Genomic DNA, 24,565 nt, shown 5'->3' with positions numbered 1-24,565 from the left:
TCATTCCCTTTTCATAATAAAGCATCATCCCTCTAATGTTTCCCTCTCTCTCATATATTTCCATATAGATGTATCTTTCAAAATATAATGAATTATCTACTCTTATGTACAAAGTTTCTCTATCATGTTTGACCTTCTGAAATTTATTCATCACATTAAATTGTTAAGTGAATTGAATACATTAACGCTATTTAGATTAGATACAATTTGGTTTGTAATCTGGATACACTGCAAGCACTGTTCCCAGCACTTCTGGGATAAATCTGAGATATTTGCTGAGCAACTTTTTACAGTTTAAATATCAAGACCACAGAGACTAGTGTACTCAAAAACAAAAACAAGGTTGCAATGTTGCTATTCAAAATATTAATATTTTCCCCCCAGTTTTTATTGTTTTATTAATTTTACAGAGCTTGATTTAAATAATAAATATAACTCACAACACAGTAGTCAAAAGGAAGCAATGAGGATCAAACGAGCAACTATTTCATCTTCATACCTTCAAACCAGCAGCTTCTGGTGTTACATAAATACTGTACTTTAGAAAAACTGAAGAATCTTGTAGAAAGCTGTATGTCCACAACAACGATGTAGCGACTTGATTGTTGTTTCAACCCAGCTGGACGTGCACTGTGTTGCAGGGATGTACTGTTGTTGAGGTGCTGGGAGCAGTCAAGGACCAGGACTGGGACTTGGCGTGGAAGCGATGCCATGAACACAACAAACTGAGGATCCTCTGTGCTCCGTCAGTACACTTCTCAGTTAATGCCAATGTGTGAGGGGTTAAGGTAGGAAAGGAAGTTCTGCAGCATGGAGGAAAAGAAGGAATCAGTCTCAGACATGCTGAAATCACCTTAAATTGTGCATAAATTAATATATTACACTGTCCTCATATGTAAATGTTTTGCTACATTCGTGGCTTCTGGGTCAAATAATCTACAGGTTGCAAGGTTCAATATATTACTAAAACAAAAAGTTAACTTATTCTGCAGCTTTGGGAGTAACTGATTTTAATCACAAATCATGACAGAGATTGCTTTTTGTGCTTCTCATTACCTTCCTCATCCTCAGCGCTCCCAAATGGTCTAAAATGTCTGTGGTTTGAGTTTGTGTTCGCTCATGTTATGGCCAGAAGTTGTTGCTTGGCAACGCTGGGTGGCCAGATATGATTTGCTGTGTGAGTGTTAAATTGAATTGCCAGGGGTCTGCCTCATCTGGACCCCATTATTCTGTATCAACAAAGTCCCCAGGAGTGATGTGATGTGGTCACCGCTCACCTCTTTTCACTCTGGAGCTGCTTAGAAAAGACCGCAATCTTTTAGGTTTTCTTTGATGATGATGTCTGTCACAGCGTTGAACACAATCTCGACGTTCTTTGTGTCTGTGGCACAGGTCATGTGGCAGTAGATTTCTTTCACACCCTTCTTCATGTTAAGCTCCAAGAACTGCAGCTTGATGTAGTTGCTGGCGTCATCGTACGTGTTGGGGCCTAAAAGAAATCAAGAGCGTGAGGATAAGAAGTAAAGTTTCATGAATTTCATTTAGAAGAAAAAAAACCTTATCCTTATATCAACCTTTCTGTATGTGCATCTTTTGTGCCGGTCAGCGGATATGATGTAAGTTTAATTTAATTGCTTGCATCACATAATTTAATTAAGGGAACAGCACTGAGGCTCACACTATCAGCAGCTTTAATCTTAATATTCCTTACTTGAGCCATTTTGTCTAAATCTTTCATTTTGCCTGAGCAACTTTGGTCACAAGTAAATCTTAATTTGTTGTTTTTGTCTGCATTACAGTGCCATTTACCAGTTGTTTTGCTTTTCACACATACTCTTGTTGGCAGTGATCCACTCTCTTTGCATGGCTGATAGAACTTTTTTCATTCCCTGCATCATGCCTGAGATCCCTAAATAACAGTGTGCAGCAGGTATAACTCCTGAGCAATTACAGAGGCGTCAGTTGGTCTTACCATCGTAGTCTGGGAAGCAGATACTCAGATGGACTTTCTTGATCTTCTCTTCAAAGAGATCCTTCTTGTTGAGGAAAAGCACGATGGAGGTCAGTGCAAAGAATCTGTGGTTGCAGATACTGTTGAATAGATGGAGGGATTCGTGCATGCGGTTCTGTGAAGGTCAGAGATGAACAGGGTGAGCCTCTAGCGGACAAATCTGTCTTAAATGTGTCATGATCACAAAGTTGGGTCTCAACTCACCACTTCGTCGTCCTCTACGAGCACCATGTCGTATGCACTGAGAGCTCCGCAGAAGATGATGCAGGTCACACCCTCGAAACAATGGATCCACTTCTTTCTCTCTGACCTCTGGCCACCCACATCAAACATCCTGTTCACCGCAGAAAGCCAGAACAAAGTCAATCGGGTAGTGTCTCCTGGATGTCACAGTACTAGAAGGTCAGTTTCTGCGGGTGTCAGTCTTTTGTTCAGGGTCCACCTGTGACTTACCTGAAGTGCAACTCTTTGCAGGAGAACTGTTCTTCAATGATACCAGTTGTTTTGACTCGAGATCGCAGCACATCCTGCTCAGTGGGGAGGTAGTCTGGCTTGCAGATTCTGTCCATTTCATTGAGGTAGCTGGTGATGGCAGAACAAACAGTATACTAATCAGGCTTCAGACAGAGCAGTCCCTTTATCTATAAACATCATGTTGGGTGCCTCTTTAGTTTGACACGTAACCCCATTATTGCAACAGTAGATATGGACTCACTAGCCAGCAGAGTCGTTCAGTTGGTACTCAGCAGCTCTCTCGAAGCCAGCCTGCACACCAGAGTCTTTCCACAGCTTCTGGATAACATCAGCCAGCTCAGGAGGCATTGTGCCTTCCTCAATGGAGTCTGACAAGTTCTGCAGCTTCTGTGCATCTTCCTATGGTTTCATGCAAACAGAACAAAGATCCATCAGTACCGACACAGTATTTGATCATTGTGTGAATATGATTGTAATATGTCATTTTATGTTATGAATATTAACAGGACAAGTTAATCATGTCTGCTTTTCTTCTTAGAAGTGTAATATGAGACCTGTCCAGATCCCGAGCCAAAACCGATCCCCAGCATCTCCATGCCTCTGATGATAGCCAGAGCAGACTGCAGGATGTTGCCATAGATGATCGCTCTAAACTCCAGCTGTTCCTCTTTTGTGTAACCACCTTGATGCAGAATCCTGTGCACAAGAGTAGATGGAGAAGTGTTTTAGTTTGATGAAAAGCTTCGTCAGACTTTGCTGCATTGATCCTCTGCTTGGCTGAGCTGATGGGTATTTTTTTTATTTAGAAGTACCAGGATATTGCACAAAACATGGTCTGTCTGGATTCTCATTCATGTAAAAAGTCAAGTTCATACAGTATAGAAACAACTTGGAGTTAGTGCTCACAGTGCCACCATGTGGTGTGTTCCTGACCTCACTCAACTCTCATTGGCAGGGTGAAACTAGCTGCACAAAACAAGTGCTGACGAATCAGAGTAAGCGGATGTTTGCCCTGTTGACCTTTTGTAAAAGCTTCACTGCAAGTGAAACAGACAGAGATAAGCAAGGCTTTGGCCTTCTGGCTTTATGCCTGACCAATGCGATTAAATGAACTTTAAGCTGCACTATGATTCCTCACTGGTGACACGGTGTGGACAACACACAATACGTATTTGATAACTTATTTTAATACTTACTTCATTTGTTTTACGATGGTGCTTTTCCCTGACTCACCAGCGCCTGGAAGAGAAGACAGATTTTAGGACCAACTCCACAACTGCTGTGTTTCTCTCTGACATGCCATTGAGTAGAAACACACTGTAGCTTTAAGCAGCCAAAGAATGTGCTTTGATGATGCTATCGAGTTAAAGAAGCAGTGTGACCAAAACAGAAATAAAAAATGTCTTCCATTTGGCCCAGTGTGCTGTCCATCCATTTGAATAGTTGCATGATTTTTTTTTTCTGAGCTTTGGAGATGTGGGACTTCACCCCAAGAGAACAAAATCACATTTGGTTTGTGCAAGTCAAAGAGCCAAACAGTTAAAATAAAAAAAACTCATTGGTGGTACTATGACAAGGCTAGTCAACAAAATCCACTGTGAAGAATTAACTGTCCATGCAAATGGATGTGTATCAGCATTAAACCATTAGTCAACAGTAAAGGTTATCTAAAGAGACACAAAAAGACACAGAAAACAGACAAAATAGGTGTGAGACAGTGAAATGCGTAACAACAGCAATTACAGTCCAGAAGGATACAGCCGAAGGTGGGACAGAGACAGGACAAAGCAAGACATGACAGTGTTGTCTGTTGAAGTGGTGAGGACAGATTAATATAACGTGTGCATTCATTTCTGGTAATAAGCCACAGTTGCAGCTGGTTCTCTTAAGTTGTCCTGGTTCTCAGTTTCATGTGATGTCTGTCTATCTGTGATACTTTAGCTAACAGGAACAATATAATCTCCTTGCAACACAGCAACAAAACTCTTTCTTGTTCCATGCCGTACAATTTGGCATTCTATAGTGTCATATTATTTGCATTTATTTGATTAGTGTCATATTATTTGCATTTTTAATACTCTGAGCCCTTCATGCTGTAACAAATACCACTGAGCTTCTGTGTAGGCCTATTGGTAGAGATCTCCACCCTCTGGCAAATCACACTGAAACTCTATGGACAGGGGGGAAAACATTTTCAGTGGAAGAGCTCTTCTGAATGAAATTACCATTCCACATATCTGTATAATCTGGACTGTGCTTATATGTACAGTGTAGGTGACATGATTGGATGTGCTGGCTAAAGAAAGGCTTGCAGGCAGATCACACTCTCTGCAGCACTGTAAGCTAACTCAGGCCAGAAGGAATTTATTACGTCACAGAGCTACCAAAGCTCTGTCCTGCTGCTGGAGCCATATTAAGATCCATCCCCAGACTTACTGCTGAACCTTTAAAGACTTCAAGCCTTCACTCGTGTGGCCTCCTCCAACCCCCAACACTTTCCCGGTCTCAGGGAAACTTGGTTTTCCCTTGCTAGCAGTCATTAGTAAGTCGATAACAAGTTTGCTTTGCAAATTTGTAGCAAGGTAGTAAAGGTGGTCTTGTGACAGTTTTAAACTTGGTTTTCATCAGCTGTGATGATTAAATGAAGAGTGCCTTTATGCCCTCTGTGAGTCATTAGCGAGTGTGCCTTTAGGCTTTGCAGTGACATTAAATCTGGGCCTTAAAGGGGAGCTCTATATCCATGTTGATCCTGCAGAGGATACTATAGATACTGTAGTTGTTTTTGAAGAAGTTATACGAAGTTAAGTTGACTCAGTATGGTGCTCTCAAGATCAAGAAAAAAAAAATGCCCACCTGTAAAAATGCAGAATTTGAGATGGTGCGAATTTTGCAGACAAAAACAACTTCTCATTTGAAATATTCAAACACTAGTGAAAATATTCTTTGAACCATATCAGTTAATGCAGTGGGAAGAACCGAGGACAGCATTTTTCTTCTTCATGCTCTTGAGATCTAATTGCTCGGATTTCATAGAGAATAAAGGGTAGCTGTTTTGTAACTAACTACATTTAGGCTTCTCTGGTATATTTTCTTGATGGAGAACTGTTTGCAAAAGATTTTTTAATGAATTCTAAATAGTCAGGGAGGTGCCAAGGTTCATTAAGAAATGTTGAACTTTACCAATCTTTATTTCACTTGTTACTACACCTGCACACAAGAGCTAACCACTAAAATCAGCTGCAAACATGTTCACTCCAAATAAAAACTTGCAGTTTTGAACCTCTACAACTCTTTCTAGCTCCTTTCACAATACCCACAAGATCACACTCATTTGGTTCTTACTGTATCACACTGGTTACTGCTGGAGAAAAAAAAACCTCTGGAAATCTAATTAAAGTATATATTAAGTTTCTCCATACAGTTTGAGACACTTTAGACACGAGTTTTATACTAAATAATAAAGGTACCAAAACATTAAATACTTGATTTACTGCATTCATCACCTGTGCAGTAGCACAGATGTCCATGTTTTTTTTTGTTGTTTTTATTTTACCAGACTTTCATTTGACAATAACATTGTGTTTTCTAATTTTTGTATTTGTAATGTCACAAATCAAATTTTTCCGTAAAATCAACAATAATTAACAATAAAATTCATCTCACAGATTCCCATTTATGTGCAAGCTCAGGGATCAACAAAGACCTTGCCAAGTGGATCTGCTCTAAACCAGTTAGCTAATCGGATTGACATATCACTGCTGTGGTGTGATTCGTTTAGACCAAAGGCTCTGATCTTTTAAGCACCAGTGTCCTTCCATAAGAATTCAAAAGTCACTTGTAATTTTAAGATGTAGTCAAGAAAATATAGGTATGTTTTGTCGCTACTTCTTTCAAATTCAGTGCAGATATTAAACAGATGCCTCCAATGCTTTCATGTTTGTCAGCCTTTGTGCAACTCTGCAAGTTCTACAGATTTTTAGAGATAGCTCATCCTAATGGTAAAAACACAACTTCTAACTGAACATTCTTGAGTCTGTGCAGTATTTCTATTGTGCATAAGTACTTCACTTAAACATTTTAGTTTTTTGTACACTATGCAGATAAAGCAAATCATCAATTTAATGCTCTACATTGTAAATAAATTCTGACAAAGTACTTTCTCTCTGTGTTAACTGCTAAAACTGAAAACTTATCTCTCTCATCTCTCCACCTAGCTTACCTCTTGCTAATGCCCTTTGAGTTTTGCACAAGCTTAAACGGTCCTCCCATCTTTCTAATAAACTAATGTAGGTTTTATCTAGAAACAAATCATCTGCACAGCCTGTAAATCCTCCGAGCATGCCAAATCTTAAATCTAACTAAGGAGTGAACAGATGTGCCATGGCAGCTGAAAGTCACTTAAGATGGCTCCTATCCAAAACCTAAAGAATATGTATCAAATTAGTCAATAAACTCAGAATGAGACATCCTTCCATTACCTGATGATTACAAGGTTATTAATTTTTCCCTTTTTGGTAATTATCTGAAACAGAAATTACCTCTCATCCTGAAATTAGTTGCTTGCATTTCAGGGGCCAATGAAAGCTGAACTGAGAATTAAATTTTTTTTTTTTACCCATGCATTTTGACCATCAGTTCAGGCAGAACTGGGCTTCTGTTCTACTCTGCAGAACTGAACCTCCACAGAAACTTCTGTCAGAGATGAAAAGTTAAGGAATACAGTCTGTAAAATCTTTTGTAGAATCTTTTGAAAGCAAAACCTGTCACTTTGAGCCTTTTGCATCACCTGCTGTCTGGGACAAAAAGGAAAACTTTTCATGAGTCCACTTACCAAGCAGTAATAGCTTGACAGTTTTAGACTCCTTATCAGCATCTTCTTGGAGTTGTTTTTCCAACTCCTTTGACTTTTTGTCCTCGGCACTTGCTCCCGCACCCATGCTTTCTTCCTCCGCAAACTCAAGGTCCTCGAGGATGGAAATTTTGACGGTTCTCTGAGAGCAGCTACACAGAATCTGGGTGCAGCACTAATCGTGCTGAAAGGCGATTTCCGAGCGGAAGGGGATTGGGAGGGAGGTGCTTGAGCCTTCCTGGGTTCGTTGGCCTCTTTCGATTAGATGATCAGATGGGACCCTCTCAAGGATCAAATCAATTCAGCAGCTCTGCTGGGCAGAGATCCATGCTTTAATTCCCTCTGCTTAAACCCCTGACTTAGGAGGTGCCTCTTCCTGATTGGCCAGTCAATCCAATTAGTCTAATAAGGGCAATAGTGAATGATGTAAAGTAAAGGAGAAAACAAACCCACACACATACTTTGGCGCAGATTCAATGATATCAGCACTTTTTCCATCTTTCTATTGGATGTGCACATACTGTACATATACATAAAATGTATGTGTGTATACTATTGTGTCTTTATACAGGTGAAATACACTATACATTACTGTTTCTATAGCTATGGTACATGCACTGGTAAAACAGAAAATAGTTTTTCCTGTCATCACTGAGCCAATGAGGCTGTTGGTTCATATAAACTATGCATAAATGTTTGTATGGTTGTGGTAACCATTTTGACCTTTTAAAGATCTGCCTCAAAACTTTTCACTTTTCATCCATACTGTATTCCCTGCCCACTGGACCCTTGACTTCAGTGTCAGTCACATGGACGAAGCATGGAGGGAGGCATTAAGGTCTCATAAACTTCTTATGGTTAAGACGTTTAAATCCCAGGTGGTGTGGTGCCCGCTAAATAAAGCAACTGTCACTGCGCTGCACTGTTTTGGTGGAGTCTCAGCAATAACATGACCTAAATGTGTCTCTCAAGTTACGTAATCTGTGGGAGTTTGAATAAGATTCAACATACATGAACCGATTTTTGAAAATATTCCTGTTTTCTGTCAGTCACAGCAGATGTATAACGACAGGAGGTTACGTGCAGTAGGCGTGTTGTCGCACGATTGGATCAGTTGATCTATGAACAGGTCAGCACTGTGAGGTTGATGGGTGGAGGTCACTGGGCCTTGTCTCCAGGAATATAACATTCCCGCCCAGCATGAGGGAGGACTTAAACTGAGATACCAAATTTGACGTTTCTAATTCAGTCAGAAGACAGATTGACGCTGTATTCTTTAGCCAACAAAATGCGTCAGAAGCCTTTCTTAACTTTAATGTCCCAAAAAAAGGAAAGCTGATTTGCATGTTCTGCTTTTAGAGCATGAGAATAATTCTGAATTGTGTAATTCTGCATTAACTGATTTCAGTAAAGTTCAGAACAAGATCAGCAGATTAAAGTGACAGGGCTCTAAAATAACAATACATGCTTTATTTTCTATATCTTCCGGATGTATTGTCTACAAAATCAGGCGCCTGAATTGTTGCCTAATACAGAGATAAATGTGAACTCTTGTTGCTCTATTGTTAACACCAGACTCAAAGTTTCTTTTTGTAAGTTGGGGCGAAATATTTTCATGTTTTTGTAGAGTGAGAATAGTAAGGCTATTGGTACATTTACATGTACGTTAGTAATTTATGTACATAAGCATAAGCATTCAGTATTTACATAACATGATTGTGGAAATGAAGTTTCATCCTTCCTTTAATGTTGTCAGTAATATCAGCATGGAAGATGAAGTGGAGGTCATCACTTCCCTGTGGTGACATTTACAGTATCTGCCTGTCAGGGGGTTTGACTGTGGATCAATATTTTTCAACACTGTGCTGCATAAACTGGCACATTAATCTGGAAAATTTATTTAAACTACAACAAGACTTTATAGCTTCCACATATAGAATTGTGTTGCGTGGCTACAAGCAAATTTAAAATATGTGCTATCCATGATATTAATTTGTTTAACTGATGTCCTCAATTTTGTGTTTGTGTTTGATGTGTCATGGTGATTACGGTGGAAATCAGGCAGCTGCCCTAATGACCAAATGAAACAATCATAGGTGCTTTTGTTTGTTGTCTTCATATTCAGCAATACGTCAGCAGCAGTTTAGTGTCTGTTCATAAGGATTAATTTTTGAAGCCACACCCAGCAGCTGCAGGACTACACAGTCATCTACATCACCCCATAAAGCTTTTTCATTAAATAAAATCTTACAAAGAGACCAGGACTGCCCCGCCTAAAAATAATTGTGTCAAGTGTGGTAAGCCTGTGTGCAATTGTGCCATGTGTTTATAACTTCTGTGTTAGTGTGTGGTTCGGTGGAACAGGTTTAACAGAACTCAGATCTGCCCTTCAACTGGCCAGACAGTTCAAGATCCAGTTTAGTGACGTCAGGGTCAAATGGGCTCAGCAGGCAGCTAAAGGATTGACAGACTGGGGTCTCTGAAAAAGAAAAAATGTGACATGTGAACAATGGTAAAAAGTTTCACATGACCAGATAAATTTCTTAACTTTTTGTGTCCTTTTTTTAAGGTGAAAATATTATCTAACTGTAGAGCAACTCCTGTCTTTAAATTCAAAAATTTTAATAGCCCCACAAACTTTATAAAAATTTTAAAATAACTATACTATAGTTGTATATACTTGTATATACAATACACTATAATCATTTGAAAAAGAAAACCCCAAAAAACAAACAAAACAACAACAGAAAAACAAATAAAACAAACAAACAAACAAAAAACACCAGTACTTCCGCTTTCATACTTCCTCACCCCACAGCACCATGTCAGAGTCCAGTTCTGTCCTGAGATACAGAACATTTACAAGTCAATCTGTGTAATGTAGTGCTAATGGCTCGAGGCAGGGTGCTTGAGGATCTAAATCCCAGAACGTTTCCAAGCAGGCTAATCGCAGCAGCACATCGAGTGATGGCGGCCAATCCCATTAGGCGGTGGATGGCGTAGACCCCGCTTTGTGCTCAGTCCCCTGCATCTCTGATCTGTTGACGAGATTAACCACAGAGCCTCAGATCAACCAGAGAGACAGGGGCTTAACATGTCAACTTTTTAGGTGCTGGGTGCAATGGAGAACTTGGAAACATGTAGGACTAATTATATGTCAAGGTGTGGAAAGGATGAGCAAAAATGCAGTTTAACTTCTACTACATTATTCTGTGCAAGTTAAAATAGACTGATTCTTCATCAACACCATCAGTTTAACACCAGCACTTGCTTTGTTTCACAGTGAGCCGTTGCATATTTATGTCATGTTATAGTCATTAAAACACACAAAATAACTCGTTCTCCTGCTTAAATTTGGGGCTTGCAGTGCCTCTTTGAACAAACACAGATTAATATGTAGATAGGTGATCAAACACCTCTGTTAAATCAGTTATATTCCCTTAAAATCCTGGTGAAATCCAATCATTCCATGACGGGAACAAACTAACATAAAGGGCATTTGTGTTTGATAGAGACAGATGAATCTTTTTTTACTTTCCTGAGTGTGAAGTGTGGTGGTGTGTAGCTTTCTAAATCCTCTGCAGGCTCAATTACAGAAGGTTCCCACCCACTGATGAGCTCATGTGGTTTAGTCTACAAGCTTTTCCACTAGTCTGCAAAATAAATAAGTGTACTCCCACTGATGACGCGTGGGGGAACCTTGATGACACCATACTGCAGCATTTACACACAGCATGTTGTGATACTCACCGTTAATCCTCTTACACCAAACATCTTGTAACTCCGTCATTCAACTACAATTAACCCTGTACAATGATGCATTGATGCATTGGTTTATGTACTGATTTGTGTTTTAGTAAATTCCTATAATACATCACTCCCATCATAAGCATCACATTAACAAAAACATTTGTATTTTTTCTTCTCTTACAAACCTTATATTTCTAGTACTCTGTGATGTGTTTACTCTCAATTATGCGTTACATATTGACAGGCACTTTACATTATATTACCTGTGTCTATCTATCTATGATTTTGGTTTGAGTTCCCTCTGTGTTCCTGAACTAAAGTCAGGGGACAAAATTAAAAAATTGATAAGAAAACAGAGATGAGACAAATATACAAGTATTTTTTGTAGTTTTATGTATCTGTTTTTTGGCAAAAGCTATGCTCCAAAAACAGCTCAGACCACACCCTCTAAATCCCACATCCTTTCTACTTTCCTCCATGTTTCTGTTTTCATCTTCTCACTGTTTCCCTCCGTGTTCCTCTCACAAACTCTAAGGCGTCTCTAACTTTAATGTAAGTCTGTGTTCAAGTCCTGTGATGGCTTGTTGGCCTTTACAATGTCTTCTCCCCACATTGGCAATAAAAACAAGATAATCCAAATTCTCTCCTAATTGTCTTGTCAGGGGCTGCATGTATAGATGTGTCTTTGCCACAGTGTCCAAGGTCAACATTTATTTGAGGAGGGATTAACCACAGACAGATAAACTTTAGAGGCAATGAGTCAAGTAAGGTGAGACAGCACAAGAGTAGACTTGAGGTGAGTTTATTTATGGAAACTGAATTAGACTCCTAGTTTCTATTCACCCGTCACTCTTCCATTACTTGTATGTGGGGTGAATGTTTAATGTTTCAAGGCAAAGAAGACAAGAACGGTATATTCTTAGGGAAAACACTAAGTGCTTGAATGTGTTTGGCAAACAAATGGTGAAATAATTTATTACCATATTTATTGTAGTAAAAGGATTGTTTAGAATTAGGCTTTTAGCTAGATAAACATTTTTCCATTTCCTGTTAAAGCTTTGCAACTGCATGTTGACTTTCACTTTTCAGGAAAACCCTTTTCTTTTTGGCGTTCTGGTTCTGACCACGTGAGACGCAATCACAGACCTATTCACAGAACCCCAGTGCTGCTACTCATTAAGAAATTCTTTTCTTAAAAGCACTAGAATAAATTCATTACGTTACGTTACGTTATGTTATATGTTACTGTGTCGTGCAAATGCAAGTGCCCAGCCCACATGGATTTATAAGACAATGAAAACTCTGTTGCAGTGGTGAAACATTTCTCAGACTTTAAAATAGCTTCTTACATAACACTGCAAACAAACAGCTTTGTCTTCTTTTCAAAGCTCAACAAATAAAATCTGCCACATCAAAGTTCCCTGCCCAAACCACGGCAAGCAAGCGTTGTTTTAAATAATGATCCGTCCAGAGAACCTCATAAGCAGCGAGGATATTTCACTAAAAACTCTGACCTATAAACCATCACATAAGGAATGAGAATGAAACTCAGTAAAGAGCATACCTCTGCCAAAGCCTCTGCCAAATCCTACGCACGTCTGTCTAGCTCTTATAAAAGACAAATGAAAGGAAAAAGAAAGTGGTCTGATAACATGATCATTTTATTTGTCATTAAAAAACAGTAAGTGCAACTGTGTGCATAATGCTGATTCACAATTGTCTAATTGTACAAACTCACAGATCTCAACACCATAAATGTCTAACTTTTTACATCAAGATCCACATTATTTCCTGAGAAACTGATAAAAATGTTGAGGAAACTGATAAAGTGACGATAAAAAGATTCCTGATCTTCCCCTTTGACCGAATCCAAAATGTAATGGGTTGTTCAATGGCCCATGGTATCCTGCTGAACTAAACTAAAGTCTACTTCACATTAATACAAACCATCTTTCCAAATATACATAAGGACAATTTAATTTTCACTGAATATTATACAGTAAGAAATGAATTACTCACTGTATTTATATGTTGGATAAATTATAATTCTAAGGGTACATACTTTGTGCTCTTTCAATATTTATAATATTTTTGTAGGGTTTGTTCTTTGTTGTTGCAAATGTGTTTATTTACCTCTGTGAGCTTTATGCTACCGTTTTAATGATACTGTTAACCAGCTCATCACTGTCTAAGATTTACAACCTGCAGTATGATGCTGTGCTGCAGTCGGTTTCACTGCTTACCCACAAATACCACAAGAGGGCGTTGGTTACACGGTGTACACACCTCATCATCAGTGAGCATCTATTTAGAGCCAGTTAATGATTTTGTACATGGTGATTGTTTTACATATATATATATATATATATATATATATGACAGTGGTTGTTACTGTGGTGGTTTGCTACAGTACACGTACATCCGGATGTTTCAGGGCTGAGCAGACATGATTTCCATCATTATGGCATGAATTTCAGTGAGCTCCTGATCTGTTTTCAGAAATCCATTTGCATGTAATCCCCTACACACAGGAAAGAGGGATGTTAGACTAATTTCCATTTGTGCTCTCATCTGCGTTTCTCGACTGCCTCCCTGGAATGATAAATGATTTTCTACACATCCTGCACGAACGTCATGTTAATCCCTCTTGATAATTATTGAGTTCTTTAATTGTACAGCAAATATCCCTTTCATGTGTTTATATTTACGAGTTTGTTTTAGCAGTATGTTGCATCCACTGTGGGGTTTCAAATGTGTTCATTAATTTCATTTTAATCATTTAAAGTCCAGTTGATTTCCCTCCTTCCACCTTCTCTTCTCTGAGTTTTTGGAAACCATCAAGTCAGTGGCGGCTCTACATTGAATTACTCCCTGGGCGACTCCCCCTCCAAGCACCCCCCCAGTTATCAGAAATTAAATAAATATACTCTATATACATACATACATAAAAGTGGCAAAAATATACACAATCACACATAACAACTGCAGAGAATAACAATAATATAAAATAAAAACAATATAATTTTATTATTTTAGAATTATAAAGAGGACCCTGACGGTGATGCAGTGGTTAGCACTGTCGCCTCACAGCAAGAAGGTTCCAGGTTCGAACCCTGGCCTGGGCTCTTCTGTGTGGAGTTTGCATGTTCTCCCTGTGCCTGCGTGGGTTCTCTCCGGGTACTCCGGCTTCCTCCCACAATCCCCAAAACATGCATGGGATAGATTAATTGTTAATAATTACTCTAAGTAGGTGTGGTTGTCTGTCTTTGTGTGTCCAGTCCAGGGTGTACCCTGCCTCTTGCCCATAGTCAGCTGGGATAGGCTCCAGCTCCCCAGCGACCCTGACGGATTAAGCAGTAGAATAATAAAGAAAACAAAAGAATAATATACAAATAAAATATAGAATAAATATTCTGAATAGCACAAATCCTTCATCACACAAATGAAAACACACTAAAGGAAATCTAATTATAACACTATTAACAAAAACTAACAAACAAAAACTAAAACTAAAACCTGACCTTCCTGGCCTTCCTTGATTCAAAATCATCAATAATGTCATCATATGAAACCTGCTCCCCTATTGAGTGATTGATACTGGCCAGTGAGCCATTCCTGACACATGGTTGACCTAATAATAATAATAATAATAATAATGATTATTATTATTATTATTATTATTATTATTATACAGCATTTACTTTTTTTACTATTTCCGTTTTGCTGTAACCACAACTTTTCTCCCTACTGGCTTGCCCACACATAGATTTGTGGTTGTCATGGCAACAGCAGAACTGCTGCTGTGTGTTTTGTACCTTGTGTGTATGTGTGTTTGTTTTTGTATGTGTGTTTGCGCGTGGCAGGGGGGAAGCCAAGCCTCTCCATCACACCCCCAGAGCCTCCATCAGCGCTGCAGCTCAGGCACAGGAGTCTTTGGAAGGGGGCGGGGCTTGTTTCTCTGCAGAGGGATGCTCTGCAGCCCCACGCTGGCCCAACCAGTCTGGAAATCCCTGCTCTCAGGCACGTAGCACACACACACATACACACACACACACACATTCACACACATACATACAGATTTACGACGACTGCAATCAAACCCCCTCAAGCTCCCTGCATCTGTGCTACGTCCTTCCTCTCCTCTCCTTTCTGTCCTCTGTCTTCTCTTTTCTCCTCCTCCTTCTCCTCGTCTTGCACTCTGTAGCTCTCCAACGCTCCGTCCTCAGCAGCTCTGACTCACTCAGCTCTCCATTTCCCATCCGAGCCAACCTGAACCACACAACCTAGGAAAATGTCCTCCAACCTGCCCCCCGGGACCACAGCCGGAGCCACCGGGGCTAAAAACAAGCCCCTCTCTCCCTTCAGGAAGCGGGGCAGCCTGCAGTACACAGCCAGTACAGGTAAGTGGAGGGAGTCTGGATGGTTTGAGTGTAACAGAGGAAAGAATCTCACATGTATTGAGACTGAGGTAGTAAAGCTCTGGACTTTGCATTTTTAAATGAATTCTGAGTTTTTGAACAATGTCATATTTCGAGTAGTTTTGCGTTTCACTCATGAGAAGAGAAGACGCAGGGTGCAACACTTTTTCTCTGCGAGTAGTAGTGGGAAATGCAAACCTGTTGATTAAGGAGGTGCAGCAGAGGACGCTCTCTGTGGATGATTTCGGGATTCATACCCTGCAGTTTTGTGTCAGTGTGCTGGCTTCTAGCTGTTCCTTTCATCCTTTATTTTCAGACTTTTAAAAGTACACATGTGCTGCATGAAACTGTTTTTAACTTGAAGGATTACATGCTCTTCCGTGAGTTGGTGACCCTTTGGCCAGCCTTTCAAAACATACTGCATGTTTAAAAAAAAAACAAACTCAACCTAAAATGTCATTGTTTTATTCCTGTGTAGAGGCTTTTTCCCTTGAGAACAGTGATGTGTTGCTTAGATAAATGTTGTGATGGTGTTTTTAATTTTTTTTTTTTTTGTTCAGCCTGATGGCAGTTCGTGGCCTGCAGAGAATATAGAGCTTGGTACCTCAGGACTTGATCCCCTGCTGAATGGAAGGATTAGCTTCCACTCTGATGTATGCACACACTGATCAGCCTTTCATCCAAACTACAAAGACTGTAGAATGACCATATGACAAAATACCAGCCATTTGAATACCCCTCCCTCTGTTCATTCAGTGTCGTCTCTCAATCCAAATACGTTTTCTTTGAAATGTTAAAAAAAAAAAAGAAAAAGAAAAACAAAGGCTCATTCACCTGATATTAATATCATGCAATTTAAGGATAAAACAGCATACAACCAATAGTGTCTTCACATCACGTTACTGGTTAAAAATGTAGTCTTTGAGAAAATATCTGTGTCATTTAGCATCACATTCAGTCCTTGAGGGTTATCTTTCATTAAGCAAGAAGAAAAGAAAATATGCAAATGTGGTGAAATAAGTTAAACATTTCCCACTGCACATTCTCTCTGTTAATATCCTGAAACAAGACGTCCTGAGATCCTGAAACGACTAGCAAGCTTTTTTTCAAGAACATGACTCTTGACATCTTAAACAAGTTTATTTGTGTTGGAAGCAGATGATATAATCTCCCCCTGTTGGCGGATTTTTAGAATAGTAGAATTACATAATGCATGCACAGCATTCTCTTAAAAATACACTGCATCTTTAAAAATCTCACCCGTGTTAACACTCGGGACACAACGGTGACATACGGTGACGTTACAATGCCTGCCCACCTAGCCAGAGACTGACTTTTCACCCCGACAGTAACCACAACAGCTGGAAGTCTAAGTGATTCACCAACCCCCCCCTCCCTCCAGTCAAGATGTTCTCTGTGATTACCCTCATTTACAGCTCATAGCTCTGACAGTTGCTGTTGCAAAAATTGCTCTGGAGTGTCAGACTGGGATTAATGCACAGTTTGGCTTTCATGGGCTTTTATATTTGGCATCATTTCTATATCTTTTCTCTTCTTTTTTTTTTTTTTTTTTTTTTTTTAGCTGATGAGGAAATAGAAACCGAGCACAGATTCTGTTCTGATGCCTCTGGGATTTAATTTAGAAAGTCTCTGCATAAGCGCATTAAGATAACGTTCACATTTTATGTTTTTAAAGCATTCAGGGAACCATCTGAGTAATCAAAGATGACATTTAGGTGACTCATCTTCTTTTGTTTTTTTTTTTTCAGAAGGGCACTCGTCTAGTTTGGGGCAGATTGTACAGTACAGTCTGTGTAAATAGCAGCACATGCAGACTGAGAAAACAGGCAGCAGAAACATCATAATTTGATTGTGGTAGATGGGCCACTTGAATAATTGCTAGTGTTATGCCTTTAAATGCTTAATGCATCTTTCACAAAGCGATTGCTTGTCCTGTTTATGCTGCAGCCACTCACAGCAATATCATAAATTGTAGATTGTCTGACAGCCTCATTTCACCAGTCTGCTTTACTATTGTCAAAATTGACACTTAGCACGCCGGAGGAGCTTTAGTCTATTAGAATGTTTTAATAAGAACCCTGAACCTTCCATCTAATCTAATTAACTCTCTGCCAATCAATCAGCAGAGCAGTGTAGAGCAGATGTGGAGGGCTGATCAGCACTGAATCAGTTTGAGTCATTCACAGCTTAGTTTTCTTTGGAGGTCATTAACCCCACATACACATAATATACTATTCCATGTCTATCAGACAGCCTTTTGCTCTCTTGTGCAGTTATTGTGTGAAGAGCTGAAGCATGGCGTTGTCCATATTTAGCACAGTATAGCAGGGTGCGTGGAGTGAACTCAGCAGAGAACAGCGGTGGGTGAATCACTTCTCTGCCTGTGAGAAAGTAGCTCTGAGATTAGAGCGCCACCCACTCACCAGTTAGCCTAATATGTACCTCGTGCTGTTTTTGCACTTGTTGAACCAGTTAAATTGGCTCAAATGAGAAGAATTTCATGTGGCAGTAGATGTTCACTTACTGATGAAAGCTTTGCACTGCAAGTGACACAAACAGGCATTATTACATCACAAAATAGCAAAAGCGCACACCCCCCAGGGAAATATAATGATAGTAGTTCTCAAACAAATTTGCAAATTGCTTTACAGAAATAAAACAGATAAAAACAATAAGATCAAATCTACACATACAAAATAAAGACAAATATGTAATTTACAACAGTAAGATACATATATTTTCAAAAAATATATATCTTTTTATCACTTGAACACTTGGAAAATGTAGGTAAATCATACATTTAAAAATCATAATTAAAAATTTATGAAAAAAAAACTTCAAGTATTAAGAAGTAAATGCGCTCATTATGCAGCAGAACGGCTGTCTTTTTCATGTCATTATTATTCACTTCAATTATTTTATTAGAATATTGTTACTGATACATTGATGTGTAAGTAGCATTTTAACTGAGGTACAGATATTTTTATTATTTTATTTTTGGTTAGTGTATAGTAATTCTTCATATTTTACGATCTGATCGTATGTTTTGTGTATAAAATCTTGATTTGCAACATAACTATGGATAACAAAAGTACAGTGTTTTCCTCTGAAATGTTGTGGAGCAGAAGTAAACTGGAGTAAAAGTGTAGAATTACCTTCCACCTCTGCAGGAAAAGTATATCACAACAACATGAAGCATTAAAAAGACCATGATTTATCACGATCGGGGTGTTTGCTGATTCCAAATCACTCTAATAAGAATAGTGGGTTGATGATGGACCTTTGAACACATTGTACTTCGCCCACATCTTGCTCACGCTTCCTTCGGTTGTGTCACACCCTGTCATCATTACATGCCCACACAATGTCAGGGTCTCTGCCATGAACAAACACGCTAATGACAAGAGAGAGACTGTATGGGTTAAATGTTAAGCCCTGTCACTCCCCACTGTAACGCAATCTGTACAAGCAATAGCTCAAATAGTAAGTGATGATCTACTCCGACCCCAACACGCCTTCATCTGATAACCTTCAGTCAGTCACTCCTCGAGTGCATCTACGGTATCTCTGTGTCTCTGTTACTCATGCAGACATCTGTCTTGTTAGAGGCCTCATGGACTTGTGCCCTGGGTGGGACCACCTCTTAGTTGTATTGTTGCACATATTTAATGGTGTGGTGATGCCGTAGCTGTGGAGACACCTGGTGCCAGCTGTTGTTTGCAACTCATCGACCTGTGAGGAGCCAGAGTCTTGTTTGAAAGGTAGAGTGTGTGATGCTTTAGATCTGTTTTGGTAAAACTCCATGCTAAGTCCCTATTTTTAGCATTTATAAGCAGTGTACAAACAATTATTTAATAGTTTATGACTCACTTTATCACCATAACTCAAAAATTATACATCCTGATCAGACCTGATTTATCCCTTTAAGATTTAATTTAGTAATGATCATCTGCTTTTAAAAACTCTGTATTCAGCTCATGGAACGGACTCACAAGCTCTCCTACAATTCACAGTTAATTCACACCCTTTTGAATTGCAGTGTGACATAACCTTTCTCCCCTCCTTTTTGATCTTGCTTTAGAGCCTCTTGCATGGGAATCAGAGGTCACCAATATATCCATTTAAATTGGACCATTCTGCATAATGATTACATTTACTTTTGATACTTTACTTAGGTAAAGGATCTGCTTTTATTTCATTAATGAATTTAGGCTGTGTAGAATAACAGTTTTCATGCCTCCAGAGTGTAATCTGGTCCTTGATTGCATGCCTCACATCATGATGAGCTGGTGTTGATTTGTGTGTGATGCAGCATTCGACCATCAGAGGGAGCCTGGTCTGAATAAATGCAGCCACCATGATGAATCAATGAGCCACTGTCTCGTTTGCTGTCTTCCTCTTGGGGCCAAAACAATTTGATTACTCCTCTTGAAAGCAATTTTGGCTTTGAGTGCATTGAAAAAAACAACAACAACAGTTTAACCTTGAGAGGCAGAGTGGTAATTTGCTTGTAGTCGAATTGTATTTGACTCTGTAGTGTTCAGGGTTTTTCTGTCCAGGTTGTCAACACTGCTGCTTGAAATTGGAGCAATCCAGTTTAAGAGCACATTTCTATAGTATATTATGTGGTAACTATGTGGATGTTTTCAGCTGTTGGTTTATGTTTAGATTGCATTTGAATACAGGTGTCTAGATGTGGAGTTGTATGGGAATTTCTAATTATTTTAATTTGGGGTCTGAAAATAAATGTTGATTTTTCTTTTCATAATCAAGAAATTCAATGACAAGACCAAAACCAGTGATAAATTAATCCTACCAATAACTAATGTCTGTGTGGCCAAATCCTGATATATATTTGCTATATGTACATGTCTGTACATGTCTGTACATGTCTGTACCTATAGGTACAGACAGATCGGTATTAGGGCTAACAACCACAGACAGGTTAAGGATGTCAGAAAGTACAGAGAGGCAGACTGACACATTGCTCTGGTCTTTTCATGAGATTCGTTAACAGTAACAAAAATATAGAATATCACTCACCTTATTGGGAAAAGTGTAAGAAAACAGAGCAAAGTACATGTTCTTAAATAAGATTCTGTGAAGCTTTCTTATTCAGATTTGGTTTCCAAGTTGAGACAACTTGAGCTGAACTCCAGTCAGTATTGAGCAAGAGAAGATAAGATAGACAGCGCAAACACTTCATACAAACTCATGTTTATTGTGCTCAAAAAATTCTCTTACTCTGTTTAAAAATGAATGGAAATAAGTCTTAGTTAACAACAGATCTTACAATACTTTCTGAAAAACTAATTTTAGACACTAAGTAATGTTCCTTTTTTTTTTTTTTAAATTAAAGGTCAGACACCTTGTTACGATGAACGGATAAATTTCTCATCTTCTTGATTTGCCATGTGTGGATGTTTTTCTTCAAATCTTAATAGACCTGAAATTCATGGAGTATTCTGGCATAAATCGAAGGCAAAGTGCAGTCCGGTAAAATCTCTCTGTAACCACTGAGCAATGAAACACTGATGTTTTTACAGTCAGCGCATGCAGGCATGGCTGACATCCTGAGCAAATTTACATTCACTGCACACGTATAATAAGAAGAAAGATATGACTGCAGAGAAACTTGCACACTTCAGATAGAATAGAGGATTTCACCACCATTTATCATTCTGTGTCATGAACTTGCATCAGTTCATGAAGTCATTGATGTGTTGTTTCATTCAGCTGTGACACAGGTCCATGTTTATTGCATGGGGAAAGCGTGTTCCAGAAAATACTGCTGCATCCATAATGGGGACAACGTGTTGGCCCTTTAACTTCATTCATGTGAGAGGAGATGGAGGAAAGGACTCATTAATTAGACAGTCATCTCCCTCAGACTGCCGCTATTCAGCTGGCGAAGTAAAGACCGTGACATCTCAAACCTTACCGCTGAGACAGCACCATTTTAATTCACATGCACACGCACAGATGACACAAACATCCTGAACACATGGTCCCCTCAGCAAAACACAGCACCAATGATTACCTAGTCAAGAGAGGGGTGCTGTTAGAGAAACCCTCAGCAGGAGGATCCACATCCGCTGGTGATGTATGTTGTGTCCCCCCCCCGCCTCCTCTCCCTCCTGTGGTACATTCCAGATAGATGTCAGAGGCATTTAAATGAGGAGGATCAGCTCCAGAGGCAGCTAGTGCAGCGACAGCTGGCCTGAACCAGGAGGCAGACAGAGCAGAGGGGGGTCACACACTGGGATGTGAGGGGGAGTTCATGGATCTGCTGGACCAGCTCTTTGTATGTATGACAGGGACAGATCAAGGGAATAGAGCAGATGACTATTTCACTCTGAGAGTGTGCTGGTGTGAAAGCGTATGTGTGTTTTTTGCCAGTATTGTCATTTGACTGGGTGTTTAAGTGTTTCTTTCTTGTTTCTCTCCATCCCTCCCTCCCATTACGTTTAACCCATCTTGAGAGGACAGCAGACGCCATCCTGGGCCATTTGCTGTTTGGCATGTTCCATCTCCCTGCCAGGACAGCCTCTCTCTCCCTCTCGCTGTCTCTCTCTCCTCTCTTGGCCCTGCTAGCTGCTGGTTAACGCAGGCTCTGAGGAGACAGGTACGCTCCACTACCCTCATCTCGTGCAAAAAGCACAAATAACCCTCTCTCCTCTCACTCTCTAACCCTCCCCCCTTCCTATTTTTCCTTTCCCTCTTTCACACTCACTGCTACTCTCCTCTGCCTGTCCCTTGACGGCTTTGTGTAATAGCCCTGAGCAGTGCTGCTTTTACTGCGCTGAGGAGAATGTGTGTCGATTGATTGTCCCACAAACTAGCTTTCTCATGTTTTTTGAGGATGGTGTAAAGGTGCAACTGTGCACAAAGAGGCAGAGCAGGTCGACTAAAATTGTGCTGACTACACCTGCAACTGTGGGATCTGATTGAAATGGTTGTTTTCGAGGCTAGTTGACATTCTACCTTTATGCTTTTAGTATTTCTTTTCTTAACGGTTCAAGTGACAAGGCTGAGAGCAGTAAAGGAAACACAGGAAGGAAGTTTCTACTAAAAGACCAGCACTGGCCTGCTCACATCCAGTTCATGCAGCTGCAGAGACCAAACCGAAGACTTTGATTACACATCTTGAAAGACGTCAACTGTCTGATTCAGAGCCAGTGAGAGATGCTTGAAGGAGGAAGCATCCTTTAGTTGTGCAGAGAAGATCCTGAGTTAGATCCTGCTTCATTCTCCCTGCTATGCATGTGCGTTCCTCTTTTGGACAAGAGACTCTACATGATCGTGAGCAGCCAGATTCCATTTCAGTTATGCTGAATTGTGTATATGCAACATTTTCTTGTGATAGACCAGATCGCAAGAGACGTGACATTCTTCATAGGCTCAGTTATGTTGTTTTAAAAATTTCTTGTTTATGATTTTACAGATCACTTATTTGTGGAGGCAAAATTGCCTCAATCAAAAATATTCTGGCTCTTTTTGCTATTGACTGAAATGTATCCAGAGTGCAGAGTATTGAAAACTCTGAAAGCGGACATTGAATGCCTGAAGAGATTTATGATTTCTTAACTTCATCCTTTGGTCTTTGATTCTTCCCACATCAAATCAAAATACGGCCAGTTTTAAACTCTTTTGTTTATGGAAAAATTCTTGTACAGCTTCTTCTGCTTAGACAGTATTTAAGTATCCAAGAAATGTGGCCTCATTTTTGCAGAAAAACAGTTCTATTCCTTAAAGAAAGATATGAAAAACAAGTCTCATTCTGGTATCGGTACTGAAACTAGGGATGCATATCAAAAAATTACAATACCCTTACATATCACAACCTCTACTACTGCATTGTTTATATTTGTCTTTCCCTGTTGATCCTGTGTTCTCTGCAGCACTGACACATGTCAGCTATGAGTACATATGCCTTTTACTCTGAGACATTTGCCACAGAGGCTGTGAGTCACTGGTGTTTGTTGAGGGCTGAATACCAAATCTACATAGTCAATGGTGACAGGTAGACAGTGTTTGATGATTCACAGCCTGCCTGGTGGCAGAAACAGAGAGAGGAGGGGGGAAGGGGATAAAAGAGAGGGAATCTTTGGATAATTAAGTACAATCACTGAGATTGTATTCCGTGTGGGCAGGAACTTGTGGATGTCTACTGAGAAGTTGTAACAAGTTTCCTGAAAAAGGCGAGAAAAATAATAAGCAGTACGATAGATGAAGTTTCACCGGATGTCTCTTGACCCCTGGGCTCTTTCTCCCCTCTGGCCTGTCGGCTTTGGATGACTTTCCACTTGTCATCTCTTCCCTGAGGACTTTTTACACCGCACTATCCAGTTAGACCGGGATTAGGACTCTCTGTACTCTGTATTGCTGCTGAAATATGCATGCTGTGGAAGTCCCTAAGCAAGCTGATACTCTTTGACCTCGTTTTGAGGCTCAGCGGCAATATGGAACGATGAGCTGTGCAAGATCGTGTGTTGCGTTGTGTTTGATTCAACATGTTTCTGTATAAGGTGGACTCACTGGTGGTGTGTGCAAACAGCTTAAAATCCTTTTCACTCAAGCTCTCATGCTGCTTTCCTCATGCTCCTGAGAGATCAATATAAGCTTCAGATGACTAGATTATGTGGTATAAATTCAAGGGAAACATGACTGACTTTAATTTCTGAGTGGTTTGCTCTCCAACTGTGGGGGGATGAGTTGTTATATAACCATAGATGCTACTGATCCAAATATAGCAGCCATTAGGGGATTAGCTCCAGGTCCGGTGGGCTTGGCCTTACTGCAGCCCAGCATGATGTCTTTGCTGCTGGTAGCCTCCTGCCCTCCACATCAGTGTCCGCTGTTATCACGTCAAACTGATATGTCCCAAACTGACAGCAGAGATATCATCTCAGCTGACCATTACATTGCACAGACTTGCCCCTTCCAAACACCAGAGGAGCACCTATCTGTGGAGGACAGTTTGGTATCACATCGAGTGTTTTTAAAATACAACACTAAGCAAACTCCAAAAGTCCTTATTTG

The 24,565-nt window shown here is 39.8% G+C and overlaps 1 protein-coding gene across 1 annotated transcript; it reads right to left on the bottom strand.

Moving 5' to 3' along the window:
• Positions 1–514: 514 nt before the first annotated feature.
• Positions 515–7,441, bottom strand: gnat2 (guanine nucleotide binding protein (G protein), alpha transducing activity polypeptide 2). The gene is made up of 9 exons (XM_041048188.1): positions 7,317–7,441; positions 3,682–3,724; positions 3,040–3,181; positions 2,727–2,884; positions 2,465–2,593; positions 2,216–2,345; positions 1,973–2,126; positions 1,278–1,489; positions 515–803 (listed from the first exon to the last, which is right to left on the bottom strand). The coding sequence occupies exons 1-8, from the start codon at positions 7,420–7,422 to the stop codon at positions 1,299–1,301; spliced, it is 1,053 nt and encodes a 350-aa protein (XP_040904122.1). The 5' UTR covers positions 7,423–7,441; the 3' UTR covers positions 515–803; positions 1,278–1,298.
• Between the last annotated feature and the right edge of the window lie 17,124 nt (positions 7,442–24,565).

This window comes from Toxotes jaculatrix, chromosome 2 (assembly GCF_017976425.1).
Source record: "Toxotes jaculatrix isolate fToxJac2 chromosome 2, fToxJac2.pri, whole genome shotgun sequence".
NCBI lineage: Eukaryota > Metazoa > Chordata > Actinopteri > Toxotidae > Toxotes > Toxotes jaculatrix.
Note: the sequence above shows the minus strand (reverse complement) of the source record. Positions and strands in the feature narration are given on the sequence as shown.